At 41.6% G+C, this 19646-nt stretch overlaps 1 protein-coding gene across 5 annotated transcripts in view; it reads left to right on the top strand.

Moving 5' to 3' along the window:
- The first annotated feature begins 1652 nt into the window (after nt 1-1652).
- kifc3 (kinesin family member C3) overlaps nt 1653-19646 on the top strand; it is a 47077-nt gene continuing 29083 nt past the window's right edge. The window contains exons 1-3 of one of the 5 annotated variants that reach the window (XM_051938782.1): nt 1653-2726; nt 13755-13875; nt 18674-18810. In XM_051938782.1, the coding sequence (XP_051794742.1) occupies nt 2502-2726; nt 13755-13875; nt 18674-18810 (483 nt within the window). In that variant the 5' untranslated portion in view covers nt 1653-2501. Of the gene's footprint in view, nt 2727-5960; nt 6166-11595; nt 11855-13754; nt 13876-18673; nt 18811-19646 lie in introns of those variants that run through there. The other 4 variants (XM_051938783.1, XM_051938786.1, XM_051938789.1 and 1 more) reach the window with 4 other exon arrangements.

Consider the following 19646-nt stretch of genomic DNA (forward strand, 5'->3'; position numbering starts at 1 on the left):
CAAAATAAATACATTTTCTCATCACTTACCAAAATAAAAGCATTTTTCTCATTATCCTCACCAAAGTAGAAGCCTTTTCTAATCACTTCAATGAAAGTATACTCATTTATTTTCATTTTCACCAGAATAAAAGCCTTTTCACATCACCTTTACCAAAAACAAATCATTTTCCATCACTTTAGCAAAATAAATTTCCAACTGCTTTTGGCAAAATAAAATCACTTTTACCGAAATAGAAGCCTTTTCCTATCAAGGTTACCAAAATAAAATCCTTTTTGAAATCTCTATTTAAAATGAAAGCCTTATCTTTGCAGTTTTACCAAAATAAAAGCATTTTCTCATTATCCTCAATTCAATGAAAGTAAACTCATTTTCTTTTCATTTTCACCAGAATAAAAGCCTTTTCACATCACCTTTAAAAAAAAACAAAAAAACAAATCATTTTCCATTACTTTAGCAAAATAAAAGCCATTTCCAACTGCTTTTGGCAAAATAAAACCCTTTTTGAAACTGCTTCAATCAAAATGAAAGCCTTTTCTCATCACCTTTACCAGAATAAACCCGCCCTTTCACATTAACCAGAATAAAAACGTTTCTTTCATCATTTCACCAAAATAGAAGCCTTTTCCTCATACTGTTACCAAAATAAAGCCTTTTTGAAGTTAGTTCAGTCAAAATGAAAGCCTTTTTTCATCACGTTTACCAAAGGAAAACATGATTTTTCCTTCCTTACAAGGGACTTTAGTGAAATAAAACCAATTTCCAAATGGTTTTGGCAAAATAAAATCACTTTTACCAAAATAGACACCTTTTCCTATCAGGGTTACCAAAATAATATCCTTTTTGAAATCATTTTACTTAAAATGAAAGCCTTTTCTTTGCAGTTTTTCAAAAATAAAAGCCTTTTCTCATCAACCTTACCAAAATAAAACAGCCCCTTCGCTTTACTTAACCAAAATAAATACATTTTCTCATAATTTTTTACCAAAATTAGTGCCTTTTCCTTTCACTGTTACCAGAATTAAAGCCTTTTTCAAATCATTTCAATCAAAATTAAAAAAACTTTTCTCATCAGTTTCACCAGAGCGTTTTCTCAACACTTTTACAAAAATAGAACCAACTTGTCACTCCTTTTACCAGAATAATAACAATTTCCCGTCACTGTTATTAATAAAATGCTTAAATCACTTTAAAAACCTTTTCTACTTGGACATGCCTGTCACATCATCAGTTTTACCAAAATAAAAGCCTTTCTTTCCTCTAAAGATGAGCTTCTTCAGTGCTAAATGTTCAGCGTTTTACTGTGTTTATCTTCTACTAAAAATCATTTCTGAACTCCAGAAACATACAAACCAGCTGTTGTTCAGGTGAAATTAATAAAAGTTTAATGAATAAAATAAATATTTCAGGATTAAAATATAAAAATGTGAAGCTGCTGATCATCGTGACTCGGTTGTAGGAGGGTTTAGAGGCCGATCTGCAGGTTTTTACATAAATCATGGCGTTACGTCAGTTTTTATCTGCAGCAGCAACAGATGGTCCAGAGGGAGGGGAGGGCGAGCGAGCTTCACTCACACTGGATGACTCTCTCTCTCTCTCTCTCTCTCTCTCTGATGGAGGTGAAGATCCGACCCTCTCTAATCCGGTCGACTCAAACCGGAGTCAAACTGAGCCGACGAGCAGCCGGAGAAAAGTTAACGGACTCTCAGAGGATCTGGATTCTGCCTCAGATTCCTGCAGACGGACTGAAATCTCCATCATCCAGTCCGACGGTTTTCATTTTGGAGCTGTTAGTGAAGTTATTGGAGGTTTATCAGCAGAAAACCATCGACATCTTCAGCTGAAAACTCCTGTAAACCTTCTTCTGCACTGAGGATCCAGTTTTTGATTCTTTGTCAGTTAAATTTGGTTTGATTGGAATGTAGGGAGACTTTAGAACCACAGAAAATTAAACCGACTTTGCATTTGTTTGTTTTTTTGGTTGAATAATCATCGTTTCTTAGTTGTTTAGTTGTTTGGAATATATTCCTGAGATATCTTGTGCTTATGAGGAGTTTTTCTATCAGAGAAAAGTCTTCAGTCAAACATCAGTCCGTGGAGTGTTGGATTTAGAGACATTTAGTGCTTTTATTTTGATGAGCCGTGGACCTGCCACCTGTCCAGGTGAGTTCAGAGGGTTCAACTGAAGGAGTCTTGAGTTTCAGTGAGAAACTGAAGCCGTTGGCTGCAGCTCTGGTTTCCTATCTGTGGACGTGACGACGACAGGACAAGGTTCACAGCTTCTTATCAGTTCTGTGGAGGGGGCGGGGCCAGGACACAGGTGAGCCAGGTGAGCCAGAAGACAGGCGGTCAGACAGACGGAGCCTCAGCAACTGGTTCCTCCAGTTCTGCAGTTTGAGGATGACGATGGACTCCATCCTGTACGTGGACCTTCAGACACCATGAAGCCGAGCATCCACTGATAAGGTGATCTGGACCTTCTGGACCTTCTGGAAGGGATCATGTACGTTCTGTGTACGCTGGCAGTTCTGACGCTCCACAGCCTCTTCAAGAACCACAACAAGGAGTCCGGAGACGTTCAGGAGGCCGGAGTGGAGGATGGAAGCGGCGCCGAGGCGTCCAGGCGTCGGAGTCGAGGTTCGGTGAAGGTTCTAGAGCGACGAGCTGAATCCAAACGGAGGCGAGGAGTCGTACGGAACCTTCCAGACACCAGGAAGAGGGTCCAGGTAGGAGAATCTGAGGCAGGACGGAAAATCTGATGTTGCTTTAACACCAGATAAATGAAACCAGATCTAGAAACATCAGCCGTAGTCTTTGTGTTTCATGCTTCTGGAGAACAAACAGACTTTAGTTGTATTTCTGGGTTCATAAAGTTTGATGTTTAGGATGTTCAGGTAACAAAATAACTTCAAAGCTTCTTCAGCGAGACAACAAACTTTTACAGCTCCGACAGTAAAACCACTCTAAACTTTACAGCCACTTTCGTTAAATTACACAAGAGAAAGGCCGGATCTCTGATTGGCTGAAACTCGGCTCAGTCACCTGAACGGTTGTGAAACAGCTCAGGATGCAGGTAACCATAGCAACAGTAGAGATGCTGGACTTCAGCAGGTAAACCTGGACTTGGACTAATTCATAGATCCAGACATTTCAGGTCCAGGATGGGTTCATTTTGTAGCCGGCTGTTGTACTTCCTGTTGAGCTGCTGGTTGGTTTTCTGGTTGCTGATTTTCTGTTGAGCTGAACTGAGACGTGGTTCGATGCTTTAGAGCAGGGGTCGGCAAGTAGATGTGGCTTCGGGCCAAAATGTTTGTAAACAATCGAACAGCGGGCCAACCTGTGGGGGGGGTGCGCTCCGATTCCGCGAGCGGGGCGGGGGGGCGCTGATCGCCGCTGCTTGGGACACATGTCTCAATTCTGATCACAGATGTATTAAAAGTGACTCCCGAGACACACGTGTTTTGCACACACTGTTGCTCAACCGTGTCCGACCAGTAGCGCAAACGCGGAAATGCCCGGCAGCAGCCGACCACGTGAGTTTCGTGTTGCGGTGACGGACTGGCTTGGCTCCGTGCCAAATCAAATTTTCAAAATCATCTGGCGGGCCAGATATTATTCCTGACTGGCCAGTTTTGGCCCGCGGGCCGCCAGTTGCCGACCACTGCTTTAGAGGCTGATTGTGGGTTTGTGTGTTTTGTTGTTGGACTCTCACTGTAGGGATGTTCATGAATATTGTTTAATCAGTTGATCGCTGTTGATGATTTAAATTTATTAACCAGTAAAGTAGAAGGTTGTCAGTAAATGTAGATCAGCTGTAGTTCCTGGTTGTTCCACCAGGTGGAGCCTCTTCTTATGTAATCCTGTAGAGACCAGAGGAGGCGTCACTCAGACTACAGTTAAAGCAGTGGGAGTTTGGCAGTAACAGGCACCATGACAAAACTAATGAGGAGGTTCATGATCAGAAATGTTCCACCTTTAAGTTGTAGGAGCTTCAGTAGAAACCAGCAGGACTTATCTGGAAGACATTTGTAATAAAGTCTTCCAGATTAGTCCGGCTGGTTTCTACTGAAGGTCCTACGATCACCAGGACCTGGATGAGTTTAGCAGCAATGGGCACCATGACAAAGACTTCTCAGGTTGTTAATGACCTCCAACCTGAGGTTTAGACGTGTGAAGACGGCATCAGTGTGGTCCAGCGTTTGACAGAAGAGTGGATCATGTCAGGTGACAAATTACTGGTTAAAGAAATGCGTTTAATATCTGCATTCTGACAAACTTTTGTTCTGGAATGAACCAGAGGAAGTGTTGGTGGACTGAACGTGTTTCAGCTGCTGAAACTTCAGAGCCCAAAGTTAAAGAATCTCTTTAAACTTAAATGTTAAAACAAAGTCACTCAGTCTGAGTTGATTCAACTTCATATCATGAGCTTATTGGACCTGTTGTCTTAAGTTTGGTTAATTTGATTCGACTAGTTTTACATTTTTACAACTTTAATGAATCACCTGAAGTGTGGTTAAGTCTAGAACATGAGGAGAACTTCATGACTTCCAGTGGTTCATCTACTGGGCTGGTTTCTGCTTTAATCATGGACCCAGCATCCAGACTACATGATGTTTGAGTGTTTTGTTGAAGTTTAGGATCATTCCTGCTCAGAACTCGTCAGTCTGTGTGACTTCATTAGACAGACATCTCTGCACCTTTCTGTTATTTCTGATCATTAGTTCAATTAAATGTCTTTTTACTGAGTAATGAAGCCAAGTTATCAGAGCTGGTTAAAAGCTTGTGTTTATGCTTCTTCTCATGTTTTTCTGCCTAAACATCTCCTGTGCTGCAGCTTTAATCAAGTTTCCTTCAGATTTTATGCCTCCTGATGTTAAATCTGATGTTTCTGCTCCTCACATGATGTTTTTGTCATGTGAAGCTTCGATCACATGAAATCTGAAACCCTCTGAACATGGAGACGCTGTTATGGGCTGAATCTGTCGCTCATATCAGTTATGTAATGTCATATTCCTCCTCATCATCATGTGTTAATCTGCTGCTGAGCTGCTTCTGTCCCTGTTTCTGATTTACTCTGATTTGTTCATCTCCGTCAGAAAAACTCAGTAACAGCAGCTGGAGTGTTGGCAGAGAGATTTAAAAATAAAATATTAATTTAACGGATATTGTGCACTAAAAATCATAATTTGGTCATTATTATTATTATTAGAGGATTTTGTCCAAACAGCTGCTTTTAAATGTGAACATCTTTCATTGTAAAAGCTTCTCTACATAATTAACCTAATGAGAAATATGAAATTAAACGATCAAATTCAATTTTTTAAGACGTTGTTGTACTTTCTTAACAAGTAAAAAATAAAATAAATAAAATATTGCACCCCACAAAGTTCAACCTGGAAGAACAGATAAAGTCATAGAACTGTTGGCATCACTTTGGAGGACGTTAAGATGACTGAACCAACCCTAAAATAACCTAAAATTAACCCTAAAATAACCTAAATTTAACCCTAAGTAACCTGAACTTAACCTTAAAACATCCTAACCTTAAAAGAACCTAAACTTAACCCTATAATAACCTGAATCCAAACTTGAAATAAAATGAACATAACCTTAGCCTAATGTTAAAATAACCTCAGTCTAACCTTTACAAAATCTCAGACAGGTAAATCTAATAATTCATTATAAATCTCTGTAACACGACTGAAGCTGAACATCCTCGCAACATGAGGAAAACACACAGACACACACTGGGTGTGTTCCATGTGTGTGTGTGTGTGTGTGTGTGTGTGTGTGTGTGTGTGTGTGTGTGTACGGTATATATATATATATATATATATATATATATATATACACACACACATAAGTGTGTATTTATGTGTGTATTGGTGTGTGTTTTTATTAGTGTGTATTAGGTTGTGTGGGGGAGGAGCAGCTTCCTCTCGCTCCAGTTGAGGCTGAAATATTTATCATTGGTGGATGGAGGAGGGAGGAGGTGTGATGCTGCTGAGCTGTTGCTAGGGAACAGAGGCAGGAAGTGTGTGTGTATGTGGGTCTGTGTGTGTGTTGAAGCGGTCGGCGGTGACACTGATCCTCTGCTGCGTGTCGCCGTGGAGCTGCAGCGGGAGGAGATGCTGCCATGATGAGGACGAGGCTGCAGGAAGGACGGTAAGAGACGGAGGAGGAGGCCGCACAAAGGATGGAGGTGTCGGGTTACATCTGACCTGGATACCGCCTGTCTGGAGCCTCCTCCCGCTGTGGATGGTTACTGTCCTCCGCTTAATCCTGCTGCTGCTGCTTTCCATCCGGTGTTTCATCTGCCGTATTTCATCTGCAGCATCTGTGGGGCTTTAGCAACGACCTGCGGTTAATTACTGTCTGCCGTTCAGGCCTCAGGTGTGGGCGGAGCCAGCGGCAGGTATTTTTAGCCCAGAATGACTCGGGTCTGCTGTAGGGACTCCAGTTTGATATCAGTGGGTCAGAAGGTGAAGCTTCTGTGGGTCACTGGTCCTGCTTTAGACTAAAGTTAGCAGCTATGCTAGCCTAGACATGTAAAGTTAGCAGCTATGCTAGCCTAGACATGTAAAGTTAGCAGCTATGCTAGCCTAGACATGTAAAGTTAGCAACTGTGTTAGCCTAAACATGTAAAGTTAGCTGCTATGTTAGCCTCAACATGTAAATGCAGCAGCTATGTTAGCCTAAACAAGTAAGGTTAGTAGCTACATTATCCTAAACAAGTAAAGTTAGCAGCTATGTTAGCCTAAACATGTAAATTTAGCTGCTACATTAGATTAAACATGTGAGGTTAACAGCTATGTTAGCCTAAACATGTAAAGTTAGCAGCTACATTAACCTAAGCAAATAAAGTTAGCAGCTATGTTGGCCTCAACATGTAAATTTAGCAGCTATGTTAGCCTAAACATGTAAAGTTAGTAGCTACATTATCCTAAACAAGTAAAATTAGCAGCTATGTTTGCCTAAACATGTAAAGTTAGCAGCTACATTAACCTAAACAAGTAAAGTTAGCTGCTATGGTAGCCTAAATATTACAACATTAACCATTACCTAAGTCACATTAGCCGCTATGTTAGAACAAATATTCCTAAAGTGATACGTGAGCCTAAACAGCAACAGCTAATTTAGTTGAAACATACATTTAGTAGCTATGTCAGCTTAAACATTGTGTGAGCCTATGCAAGTAATGTTAGCTGCTACATTAGGCTAAATACCGAAAGTTAGCAGTTGTATTAGACTAAAAATGTAAATGTAGCCGCTGCGACAGCCTAAATAAATTTTAGCTGCTACGTTCAAGTTACCAGCTACAATACTAAATGCATAAAATTAGCCGCTATGTTAGCCTCAACATCTCGTGTCAGCTGCTACATTCGACAAAACCAGTAATGACAGGAGCTGCTTTAGGCTAAACATATAAAGTTAGCAGCTACGTTAGCCTAGACATATAACGACAGCAGCTACTTTAGGCTAAACATATAAATTTAGCAGCAAAGTTAGATTAAATACGTAAACTTAGCAGCTATATTAGCCTAAACATGAAACAGGTAACGTTAGCTGCTATATCAGACTGAAGATAATGGTTGTTATATTAGCCTCTACTGGCTAATGTTAGCCTTTGTGAACAAAGGATGCAGCTTTCCTTCAGTGCCAGGAAGATTTTAGGAGGTGAACATGTTGGTATAAACTGGATTCAGAACCAGAACCTTCAGGTCCAGGTGAAATCTACATGGTCCTGGTTCCATGTAGCTGCTCAGTGTTAGCTTCCTGCTATGTTTGGTTTGTAGTGAAAACACTGGAACTGTAGTGATGATGGTGGTGGTGGTGGTGATGAAGCTCTCAGACGCTGAGCACATGGTTTTTACTCAGAGGGAGGATCTGACCCAGTTTCCAGGATCTTAGTCTCTGATCAGACGCTCGTTTGTGTTTCTGTGAAGCTGCATCTGAATATTCCTGGAAAAGAGCTTCGTCTGTTTGTGTCGCTGGAATAATCTCATGTGGAGAAAATATAAGAGATGTTAAAAATATTATTAGAAAAAATAACAATATAATTGCGTTAAAGTAGTGAAAACATAAAATTCACTGGAGAGTTAATTTGGTTTTGGACAAAAATGCACATGAAGGGGATGGTAGGAAGCGTTGTATTCATTATTTATTACTTTATATATTTTTTATGAGATGACAGTGAAAAGAATCTGAACCTGAAACTAATGTTGAGGAAAGCAGAGACAATAAAAAATACCTGATAGATGAGCTGATGAATAAATGACAGACAAGAAATTAGCTAAAACATATTTTAAAATGTTGTCAAATTGGTACCAATCAAAACTTTGGTCTAAACTTTGGTGTTAAACATGTCGTACTTACTGGCTTTCCTACAGAGCTTTCTACCACATCACATGGTCCTCTTCTATAGATATGATAAGCGTACATGCTCGCAAAATCCAGAGCTTTCTACCGCACTTCCTTTTATTCCTCCACAGATGTTTATTTGTACTAAAACATGCCATTTAGGGTGCTTTCACACATACACATTTTGGTCCGCTTAAAGCGGACTGGAGTCCGCAACAGCAGCAAGTACGGTTCGTTTGGGCTGGTGTGAAAGCAGACCAGATTTTTTTGGTTCGGACTAAAGAACCGGACCGAGACCACCTTCGGGAGGTGGTCTCGGTCCGCTTCTATGTGAACTCCAGTTCGGTTTGCTCCTGGTGAGAACACAAACCTGTCACCATTCAGACCGGCTTGATGGCGCAGCAGACGTTTTGGTCTACGGGAGCTTCCATAGCAACCTGCACAGGGAATTTTGGGATAATGATAACGTCTTGCAATGCATCTTCTCCGTGCCAAAAACGACTGTGTAATGTTCTCGTACCGAATGCGAGCTTCATGCTGGAACAACAGCAGTATTTGTGCTTGCTGCATAAAGCAATGATACGAATATATGGCAACAAGAAGGAACAGGAGAGCATAGTCCATTGTTTACGAATAAACCTCGATCCATGGAATAAACACAGCCTGTTGTTTTCTTCCGGGATTTTTCCCTCTTCACATGCTGCGCCAATCAGCGTTCACCTACGTCATCATTTTTGTGAACAGCGCCGCCAAACGACTGGGGGGAGATATAACATTCATCGTAGTTGGTTCAACTGTGAAAACACTGGTGTGAATACGAACCGAACCAGTTGAAATTAGCAACATTGTAACAACTTTTGAGTCCAAACGAACCACTCTAACGGACTAACAGGTGTGAAAGCACCCTTAGAGTTAGACCAAATATGTAAAGACAGCAGCTACTTCAGGCTAAACACGTAAAGTTAGCAGCTACGTTACTAAACACGTAAAGTTAGCAGCTATGTTAGCCTAAACATGACAGCATTAGACATTTCATGATCCTAAACGAGTCACATTAGCTGCTACATTAGACCAAATATGCAAAGACAGCAGGTACTTTAACTTAAACACTTAAATTTAGCAGCAATGTCACTAAACACATTAAGTTAGCAGCTGCTTTAGCCTAAACACATAAAGTTAGCAGCTGCTTTAGCCTAAACACATAAAGTTAGCAGCTGCTTTAGCCTAAACATGTAAATTTAGCAGTAAAGTTACATTAAATACTTAAATTAATAAATGTATAATAACCATGATTACAGAATGCCTGTTTATCAATAAACGCTACAATTTACCCACAGTGCATCACAGGGTCGACGTAGCTTCTAGTCTCTGATGAGGCAGAATCAATTTGAAAAGAGTTTAATACACCAAAGTTATTGATTATTATTGTTATATTCAGGTGATCCTGCTCGTTAATGATCGTGTTGTTGTGTTTGATCGATGGAGCTGGCTGTGTGCGTTTGCTCAGGTAACGTTAGATTAAGGTTAGATTAAGGTTAGGGTGGTGTGTGCTGATGAGAACTGAGTGTGTCAGCAGCTGTCAGCATTAATAACAATAATAATACTTCATAGTGAGGAGCTGCAGCGTGATGTGGAGTTACAGCTCTAATCTGTGTTAGAGAGAGTGTGTGTGTGTGTGTGTGTGTGTGTGTGTGTGTGTGTGTGTGTGTGTGTGTGTGTGTGTGTGTGTGTGTGTGTGTGTGTGTGTGTGTGTGTGTGTGTGTGTGTGTGTGTGTGTGTGTGTGTGTGTGATTATTCTGTCCTATGTCCAGTTGACATGTAGAAACAATTTGTGAACGTAGATCTGCTGTTCTACTGTCAGTTTGGGCTCGTTTTATTTCACTAACGGTAGAATCAGGTAGAGTCAGAAGTCTGGTTCCTGTAAAGACGTTTATATAACAGCTGTGTGCAGCAGAATCCATCCATTACATCGACCGCAGGGTGGATTACTGAGCAGCATCTGCATGAAAAACGCAACACACTGTCCACAAAGACACACAAACTGTCTACAAAAACATAAAAACACAACACACAGACACAAATACTGCCCAAAAATACATAAAAACATAAAAACACAACACAAAGGCACACAAACTGTCCAAAAAAACACAAAAATACAACACAAAGACACACAAACTGTCCAAAAAAACACAAAAATACAACACAAAGACACACTAACTGTCCACAGAGACAAAACTTCTGCAAGGAGATCACCACTTAGACACGAAACACCCTCAACGAGTCAAACTCTGACTACAGAAAAACACAAAACAACCCGAAAAGACACACAAATTGTCCACAAAAACATAAAACCCACCACAAAGAGATGAAATCTGGTCACAGGACAACAAAAACCAACACAAAGACACAAAACAACAAAAAAGCCTCAAAGCTGAGCACAAACGCATGCTAAACGACCAGAAAGATATGGAAACAGCCACATACCGACACAAAACCACTGCAAAAAGACACAAAACAACTGTTAAGACACAGTTCCACTACACAGAGACAAAAAATCACTGCAAAAACATGCATAACAACCTTGAAGAGAAGCAAAACAACCGCAAAGAGTCAAATTCTAACTAAAGAAAGGCACAGAACCACCAAAAAGCCTCAAAACTGAGCACAAAGACAGGCTAAACGACCAGAAAGGCACCGAAAACAACCACATCCAGACACAAAAACAACCGCAAAGAGACACGATACCACAAAGTGTGTTTTATAAAGATGCATAGCAACCTTGAAGAGACACAAAACAGAAATTAGATGAAAACAAACACAGGGTCAAAATCTGACAAAGACACAAAACCACCAGAAAGCATCTAATAAAATGTGCTGATGGGAGGGTAAATGGTAGATGGGGGGTGGCATGGCTCAGTGGGTAGAGTGGCCGTCTTGTAACTGGAAGGTTGCCGGTTTGATCCTCGGCCAGTCGAGCTCATGTTGAGGTGTCCCTGAGCAAGACCCCTAACCCCTAACTGCTCCTGGTGGGTCGTGGTTAGCACCTTGCATGGCAGCTTCCACCATCAGTGTGTGAATGGGTAAATGTGACATATCATCATGTAAAGCGCTTTGGATAAAAGTGCTATATAAATACAACCATTTACCATTTAATAAATCAGTTAATGTTAGCTTTTTGTCCCCTCTGGGCCTCGGTACGGCGGTGGTTGTGTAACAGTGTGTGTCTGTCTGAGGAGGTGGTCAGTCTGGTCAGTGGAGGGTTAACGAGGCCATCTGCTCCCAGGATTATCAGATTACAGTCCGTCCTGATCTGCTGCTCTGGGATCAGCTGGTTGTCCTGCTGCAGGTGGATCAGCTGCTGTGGGATCTGGTCCTGGTGGTCTGTGGACGGACCGGCACCATGCTGGGCTGGGTGGGAACCCTGATCAATAAGAGCTGGTCGGACCGAGGGCATGGAGGCCATCAGTCAGACAGGAAGTACCAGCGAGGACGGGTAAGAGACGGCGTAGGACAGGTGGACAGGTGGAGCTGGTCAGTAGGGAAATGGTCGGTTTAGGGATTTAAATCCTGCAGCCTTCGATCTGTTTGTTACAGAAACACCTGGTTCATCAGTTTAGTTTGGATGTAGATTAGAAGGAGGCGTTTCTGGATGTTAGCAGCATTAGCAGCTACCACATGCTGCTTTAGCTCTTCAATTAGCCACAGATAGCTAACCACGAAGACGTAAAACCACAACAAGGGGCTGTTCCTGGACGTTAGCAGCATTAGCAGCTACCACGTGCTACTTTAGCTCTACTACTAGCCACAGATTTTCTACCATCTACAGGTGCAGTCTGCAGGTGAATCTGAGCTGTAGAGGTCTGGATGGAAAACTCAGAGCTGCAGATTTAAAATCCCTGAAGCGACCTCAGACAAGATAGAAATCAGTCAGAATTAAATGACAGAAACCGGTTTATTTCTTTAGTGTGGACACAGTCAGCAGCATGTAGATCAGAAAGCTGCTGCTCCTGGACGTTAGCAGCATTAGCAGCTACCATATGCTACATTAGCTCTACTATTAGCCACAGACCGCTAACCACGAGGACGTACAACCACAACAAGCAGACACAAAACCTCCGTTAAATCACCACAATGACACATTTATCATTCAGAAGCTGTAAAAACTCAAAGCACGGTCGATTGTCAACTTTCTGACGGTCCTTGAATGTCTCATGTGTGGTGTGTGTTTACATTAGATAAAAACAAACTAAACCAAACAAAAAAGCCTCAATAAACAAATAAACACAGCAGAAACGGAGAACAGAGGAGCAGGTTGTTGGAGATCCATCCAGCATGGAGGAACATCTACAGATGATGAGAGTGGAGAGGAAACATGGAGACAGAAAAACATCTACAGGATGAGGAGATAAAACTAGACTCACAACTGTCAAACGAAGTGACACACAAGAGAAAAACAGACATAAAACAACTAAAATGAGTAAAAACTGTCTCACAGACACAAAACACCAGAAGCGAAACAGAAAATTACTGAATACAGACGCAACACAAACAAGACGCAAACTGAGACATAAACCAAAACAACAGACACAAAACTTTCTCAAAAAGCCCCAAAATAATACAAACGAGACACAAAATGAAACACAATCAACCAAAAGGAGACAAAACTGTCCCAAAGAGACACAACATGAACAGAATGAAACACAAATCAACCAAAATGACACACGAACCACAAAGAAGACAAAGAAAGAGTCAAAGCTGTTCTAAAGAGACACAAAATGACACACAGAATAACACAACATCGAGGACTCAAAACTGTCCCAAAGAGAAACAAAATTACATAAAACAAGTCACAAAATAAAACCCAAACCTTAACAACGAACACAAAACTTTCTCAAAGATACAAAACAGAATGCAAACTAAACACAAAGTGGACACAAACCAGACCTCAAATAACAAACAGGAAGTCAGTGAAATGGACATAGAACTGTTCTAAAGAGACATAAAATGACACAACCGACACATAGCACAACAAAAACAAAACCCAACACAACATGAAGGACTCAAAACTGACCAAAAGGCACATGAACTAGAAAGAAGACATCAAAAAGTTTATAAAACTGTCCCAAGGAGACACGACACAATGTCAGCGAGACAAAAAACAAGACAGAGAATAAAAAACAAGAAAGACGTCAATGAAAAGGACAAACTGTCCCAAAGACACACAAACCAACGAAACTAAACCCAGAAAGGATCCAGACTCTGTCAATGTAGATGGATGGATGTCTTCTCCATGTTGGTGGACGTCTGTCTAGTAGGGGGGGCTGTCCTCCTGGTCTAACCCCGTCCTGTCCTGTCCTCCTGGTCTAACTCGTCCTGTCCTCCTGTCCCTCCAGCCGGTCCAGCGGTCCAGCGCTCTGCTCAGCCCGGCGGTCATGTTTGGCACCAGAAAGACCTGGGACCTCGGCCACGCCCCCTGCCTGCAGGAGCTCTGGAAGAAAGACGTCTCATTGGACGGTAAGTCCCGGGGGGAGGCGGCCTCAGGCACCAGTGTGGCTGCATTCCTGTGTGTGTGTGTGTGTGTGTGTGAGAGTGTGGACAGGTGAGTCACACCTGAGAGGAGCTGGCAGCAGACAGGTGAGTTCACCGCTCCGTTCAGGAGATCCAGACTGGATTCTGTCCTGCTGTTTGTCTTTCATCGCTGCGTCCACAAAACCGTCCAGGTCCGACGTGTGAAGGTCTGTTTGTAGCTCAGAGATTAGAGGAACTCTGGTGGAGTTTAACTGTTTTATAACTCAGCAACATTCTGCTGTTCAGTCTGTTAAACGTGTTCACTACGAGTAAAAAAACAAGTTCTGTTGAATGTTTTAGCTGAACTTGGAGAAATTCATGTTTTCACGCCTGAAAGTTTCAGTATTTTCACCCTAAAGCAGCCTGTGAAGCTTTTTAATGGTTCAGTATCCCCAGAAATGAAACTCCAGCAGACTTTAACAGTGGAGAGAGCAGACAGGACAGATTATAGTAGATCAGGATGAATGAATGGATCCAACAGGAGACACAGCTTAATTACTGGACTTTCTTATAGGAAAAAACTCCAGTCCAGGCTGGTCTAGTGTCTCCATAAAGTTCCTGTCAGTGTATATATATGGATGGATCCATGTTTCTACTAAAATCCAGTCTTTGGTCCACATTTCTCCAACTCCTGAGGCTCTAACATCAGTAGAATCTGATGTGTTAAAGTCTGACCAGACAAGGTTCCAATTTTTAGATGTTGAGACTAAATGTTGATGTGGACTCATTGGTAGGAACCAGAACCTGGAGTTCATAGAGGTCTAGGTGTCCATAGAGGTCTAGGTGTCCATGGAGGTCTAGATGTCCATAGAGGTCTCGGTGTTGTTTTAGATGTTCAGAGCTGCTTCATGTTGAATTTACATCTGAGGCTGATTTTACTGAATGTTTTTATAGCGATATCAGAAATGATCACAAAAACTGATGAGATTTAAACTTTTTCAGATGTTGAACCTTTAGAATGACTTTAAATGTTGTTTTAAGGGTGAAAACATTAAAAATCCAGCTCTGAAAACATTTTAAACTCTCAAAATTCAACCAAAATGTTTTTCAGAGCTTAGTTTTGGTTCTGATTTAGCGACTCTGTGGAGATTATTTCCTCATTAATCGTTCTGTCAGTAAAATGTTTGACATTTACCAACAAAAACAGCAGTTTTTGGTTTCTGTCTGCTTAAAACTTAAATGTTCTGCAGGTTTAAATTTAATCTAAATCCTCAAAAGATGCATTTTTGGTGTATAATATTGAAGACGGATGGTTAAAGGCAAAATAGAAGTCGAAATTCATGAAACAATAAAAAATGGATTATTAAACCATTTAATGAGTCGACTAAATTATGTAAATAAATAAATAAATCTGTAACATTAGTTCTCAGAAAGAGAAATAAAATCACTGAAAAGTCTGACTATAAACTTTAAAAACGTTGATGTTCCAGATGGTCCATGAGATCAGCTGATTTATTGATCTGATCAGAAATTAATGGATGAATGTGACTCAGAGAAAACCTCAGAGTCTAGTGGACACGGAAATGATGCAAAAACGCACCAAAAACTCATAAAAAATAGATTAAAAACCATCAGTGAGGATAAATTCCTACTAAAGGTGAGAGAGATTCTTCTATTAACCGTCTGGACTCAGAAATGATTCTTCTGTAAATTCAAACACGTCGGTTCTGGTTTCCGACGGTTTGATTCGTCTGTTTCTGCTCACGTCGACGTTTCTCTGATCCACTAAATGCAAACACAGAGTTTCTTTCTGCGTCTAATCCTGCTTTCTAATCCGTCAGTGTTTGGTTTAAAGCAGGTTTCTGCTTCGTTCACGTGTTCAGAAAAACCTCCATCTGCATCTTCAGTCCTGTTTACATCACGAGGTCGCAGAACTCCCACATGTGAGACGTTTGGGTCAGAAATGAAAACCAGCAGTTTAAAATGTAAAACTTTCACCTGCAGCTGTTTGAAGGAAGATTAAACGTTTGCTGAATAAACACGTCGATCTTTTCCATGAGATCTTCTTCTAGTTCCTCAACGTTTACGAATTCGTCTCCGAACTAACGGACGTCAAAGAAGTCGTCGGTGTTTCTGTATTCTGTTCTAAAAGTTGAGTGTAAACATTCCCAACAGCAGTTTGTGTTTCAGCAGCTCAGTAACCAACATCTGGATCATCTACAAGTTTGGTTCCTCAATAGTTCTGGTAGAAAAAGATGTAAAAACAAAACACGAAGACACAAAAACACCTTAAAACCAAACACAACACGGAGACGAAACGAGGACAAAAAGACAAATAAGAAGATGAAAGTCACAAAAGATATGAAATGAACACAAAACCAAATAAGACACAAAACCATGAGAGAAAGACTCAAAAAATCACAGAAAACAAGCCGATTTACGAGAAATGGATTCAAAGTGATCCCGAAAAGACATTAAGGCAAAGAGATCCAACATCAGTTGTGATTCCCCACCAAAGGAATGAAAATATATCTGCAAAAAGGTGGAAAATTACCCCACAAAGTATAAAAACATAAAACATGTAACCACAGAAACGTGTGAAATCCTCACAAAAAGAGACAAAATCCCCTTAAATAGTAAATAGTTGTAAAATCAACACAAAAAGAGACGAGATTAAGACAGAATGATGCAATATTTCACAGATGGATCCAAAATCATAAAAAGATGCAGAATTTCAACTAAAACTACTACAAAAAGACAAAATCACCACAAAAAGATGCAAAATCCTAGCCTAGCCGCGCTTGACAACCCACGGCAATGAATTTAATTCTCTGCCAGGGTGGGTCTAGTTACCCTCCATAAGGCTCGAGGCTGGATTCTCCTAAAACTGGCCGGACCAATCACCATGAAGTGTAGAGTCAGAAGGCGGGCGTAATGAAGTGACGACAGAGGCGCGACGATTCTGACAGACACAACCGGCGCACAATAAACAGTTATCTTTGGACTCGACTTTGGCCACAGCCCTTAAAGATTTGAAGCTAAAATTCAACTTGAAAGATAAACAAAGGACGGCACTGAAGTGTTTCATTGAGAAGAAAGACGTATTTGGACTTATGCCGACGGGATATGGCAAATCCTTAATATACCAGTTGGCTCCGCTGGTTGGGAAGCTAATGGGACTTAGCCACAATCCGCCGGTGCTCTCGGAACTACGTCAGCCTATTCGTTGCGCTGATTGGTTGTATACCTACCCAATTGCTGCAGAGGGATTTGATAGACAACCTTTTAGCCCGCCTCCCTCCCTGTCGAGCTTCCCTAGACCCTTGTGCCTTCAGAAACATGGGTGTAGCATGGCTAGGCTAACAAAATTCTGTAAATAGACTGAAATTCACCACAATCGGAGAGAAAATTAAGACAGAATGATGCAATATTTCACAGATGGATCCAAAATCACAAAAAGATGCAGAATTTCAACTAAAACAGGCAAAATTAGGACAAAAAGACACAAAATCACTATTAAAACATATAATTGTCATAAACAGATGCAAAATTACCACAAAAGACACAAAATCCCCCAAACACAGAGTAAATCATGAGCTAATGAAGTTGTATTTCCAGTGACTGGTTCTGTTGGTTTAGAATCATTAATGCTGATAATCTGCAGGTAGAATCAATCTGTAGACCTGATCAATCGATCAGCTGATAATCTGCAGGTAGAATCAGTCTGTAGACCTGATCAATCGATCAGCTGATAATCTGCAGGTAGAATCAATCTGTAGACCTGATCAATCGATCAGCTGATAATCTGCAGGGAGAATCAATCTGTAGACCTGATCAATCGATCAGCTGATAATCTGCAGGTAGAATCAGTCTGTAGACCTGATCAATCGATCAGCTGATAATCTGCAGGTAGAATCAATCTGTAGACCTGATCAATCGATCAGCTGATAATCTGCAGGTAGAATCAATCGATCAGTCAGGAAACATTTTCTATGTCTGAATTCAGACCTGCAGCACAAACTATTAATTCTGGTTAATGCTCAGATTCTTAGAACAGAGAGACGATTGTTCTCCGGTCGGATTGGATTGGAGGAATGAACACACACCCACACACACACAAACACACACACACACACACACACACACCCAGTAACACACACACCCTCTCAGGTTAATGTGTCAGCGGCTCCTATCAGCTGTTATCTGGTTTCAGGTTCTCTTGAAGTCGGTTCAGGGAAAGAATTCAGGTCATGGGCCTCGATAATCAGCGATCGGTTACAGACCTGATTAGAGCTTTAACCCTGGTGGCGTCCTGCGGGTCAGATTCAAGTTTGAAAATGTGGGGGAAAACATTTTCACAGTGAAAACTTCCACATTGTCAACATTTTTGGGAATTTTTGGTGGAAAAAAAGAAATATTAAAAACGTTTCTTTAAGAACATTCAGACAAAAATCAACCAAAATCCCAAAAGTTTTACTGATATATATGAAATCACTTCAGATCTTTTTAGGATTTTTTTGGGGAAGATTTTTATTCATTTTTTGAAAATATTTGCAATTTTTATCTATTTTTAATTTTTATTTCTTGCCAACTTTGGGGATTTAAAAAAAACTTTTAAGGGAAACTTAAGAAATTTTTTGGAATTTTCTTCCTGAAGATTTTGCAAATTTTCTATAAATTTGGGGAATTTTTTCGTACAAATAAGCTGAATGTTTTCTGGACAAATAATGAGATAAAAGCAGGAATGTCTGCTTAAAGTGGTGATCTTCAGCTGTCTGTGTTTGTCCCTCCTGTGTCTCCATAGCGAGCTCAGTGGACTTCCTGATGAGTGATGGTGAAGACGACGCCTCCTTCCTGTCTCTGCCAAGCTCCGCCTTCTCTCAGCGACCGTCACTGAGCGCCAACGAATCAAACGCACCCAGTCAGCAGCTGCTCATACAGGTAGAGAGAGACACACAACGACCACAGAGGGACACACAACGACCACAGAGGGACACACAACGACCACAGAGGGACACACAACGACCACAGAGGGACACACACCGACGACAGAGACGCACACAACGACCACAGAGGGACACACAACGACCACAGAGGGACACACAACGACCACAGAGGGACACACAACGACCACAGAGGGACACACAACGACCACAGAGGGACACACACCGACCACAGAGGGACACACACCGACGACAGAGACGCACAACGACCACAGAGAGACACACACCGACCACAGAGGGACACACACCGACCACAGAGGGACACACACCGACGACAGAGACGCACACCGACCACAGAGGGACACACACCGACCACAGAGGGACACACACCGACCACAGAGGGACACACACCGACGACAGAGAGACACACACCGACCACAGAGGGACACACAACGACCACAGAGGGACACACACCGACCACAGAGAGACACACAACGACCACAGAGGGACACACAACGACCACAGAGGGACACACACCGACCACAGAGAGACACACAACGACCACAGAGGGACACACACCGACGACAGAGAGACACACAACGACCACAGAGAGACACACAACGACCACAGAGGGACACACACCGACCACAGAGAGACACACAACGACCACAGAGGGACACACAACGACCACAGAGGGACACACACCGACCACAGAGAGACACACAACGACCACAGAGACACACAACGACCACAGAGGGACACACACCGACCACAGAGGGACACACACCGACCACAGAGGGACACACACCGACGACAGAGAGACACACACCGACC

Source organism: Acanthochromis polyacanthus, chromosome 2, assembly GCF_021347895.1.
Source record: "Acanthochromis polyacanthus isolate Apoly-LR-REF ecotype Palm Island chromosome 2, KAUST_Apoly_ChrSc, whole genome shotgun sequence".
NCBI classification, from domain to species: domain Eukaryota; kingdom Metazoa; phylum Chordata; class Actinopteri; family Pomacentridae; genus Acanthochromis; species Acanthochromis polyacanthus.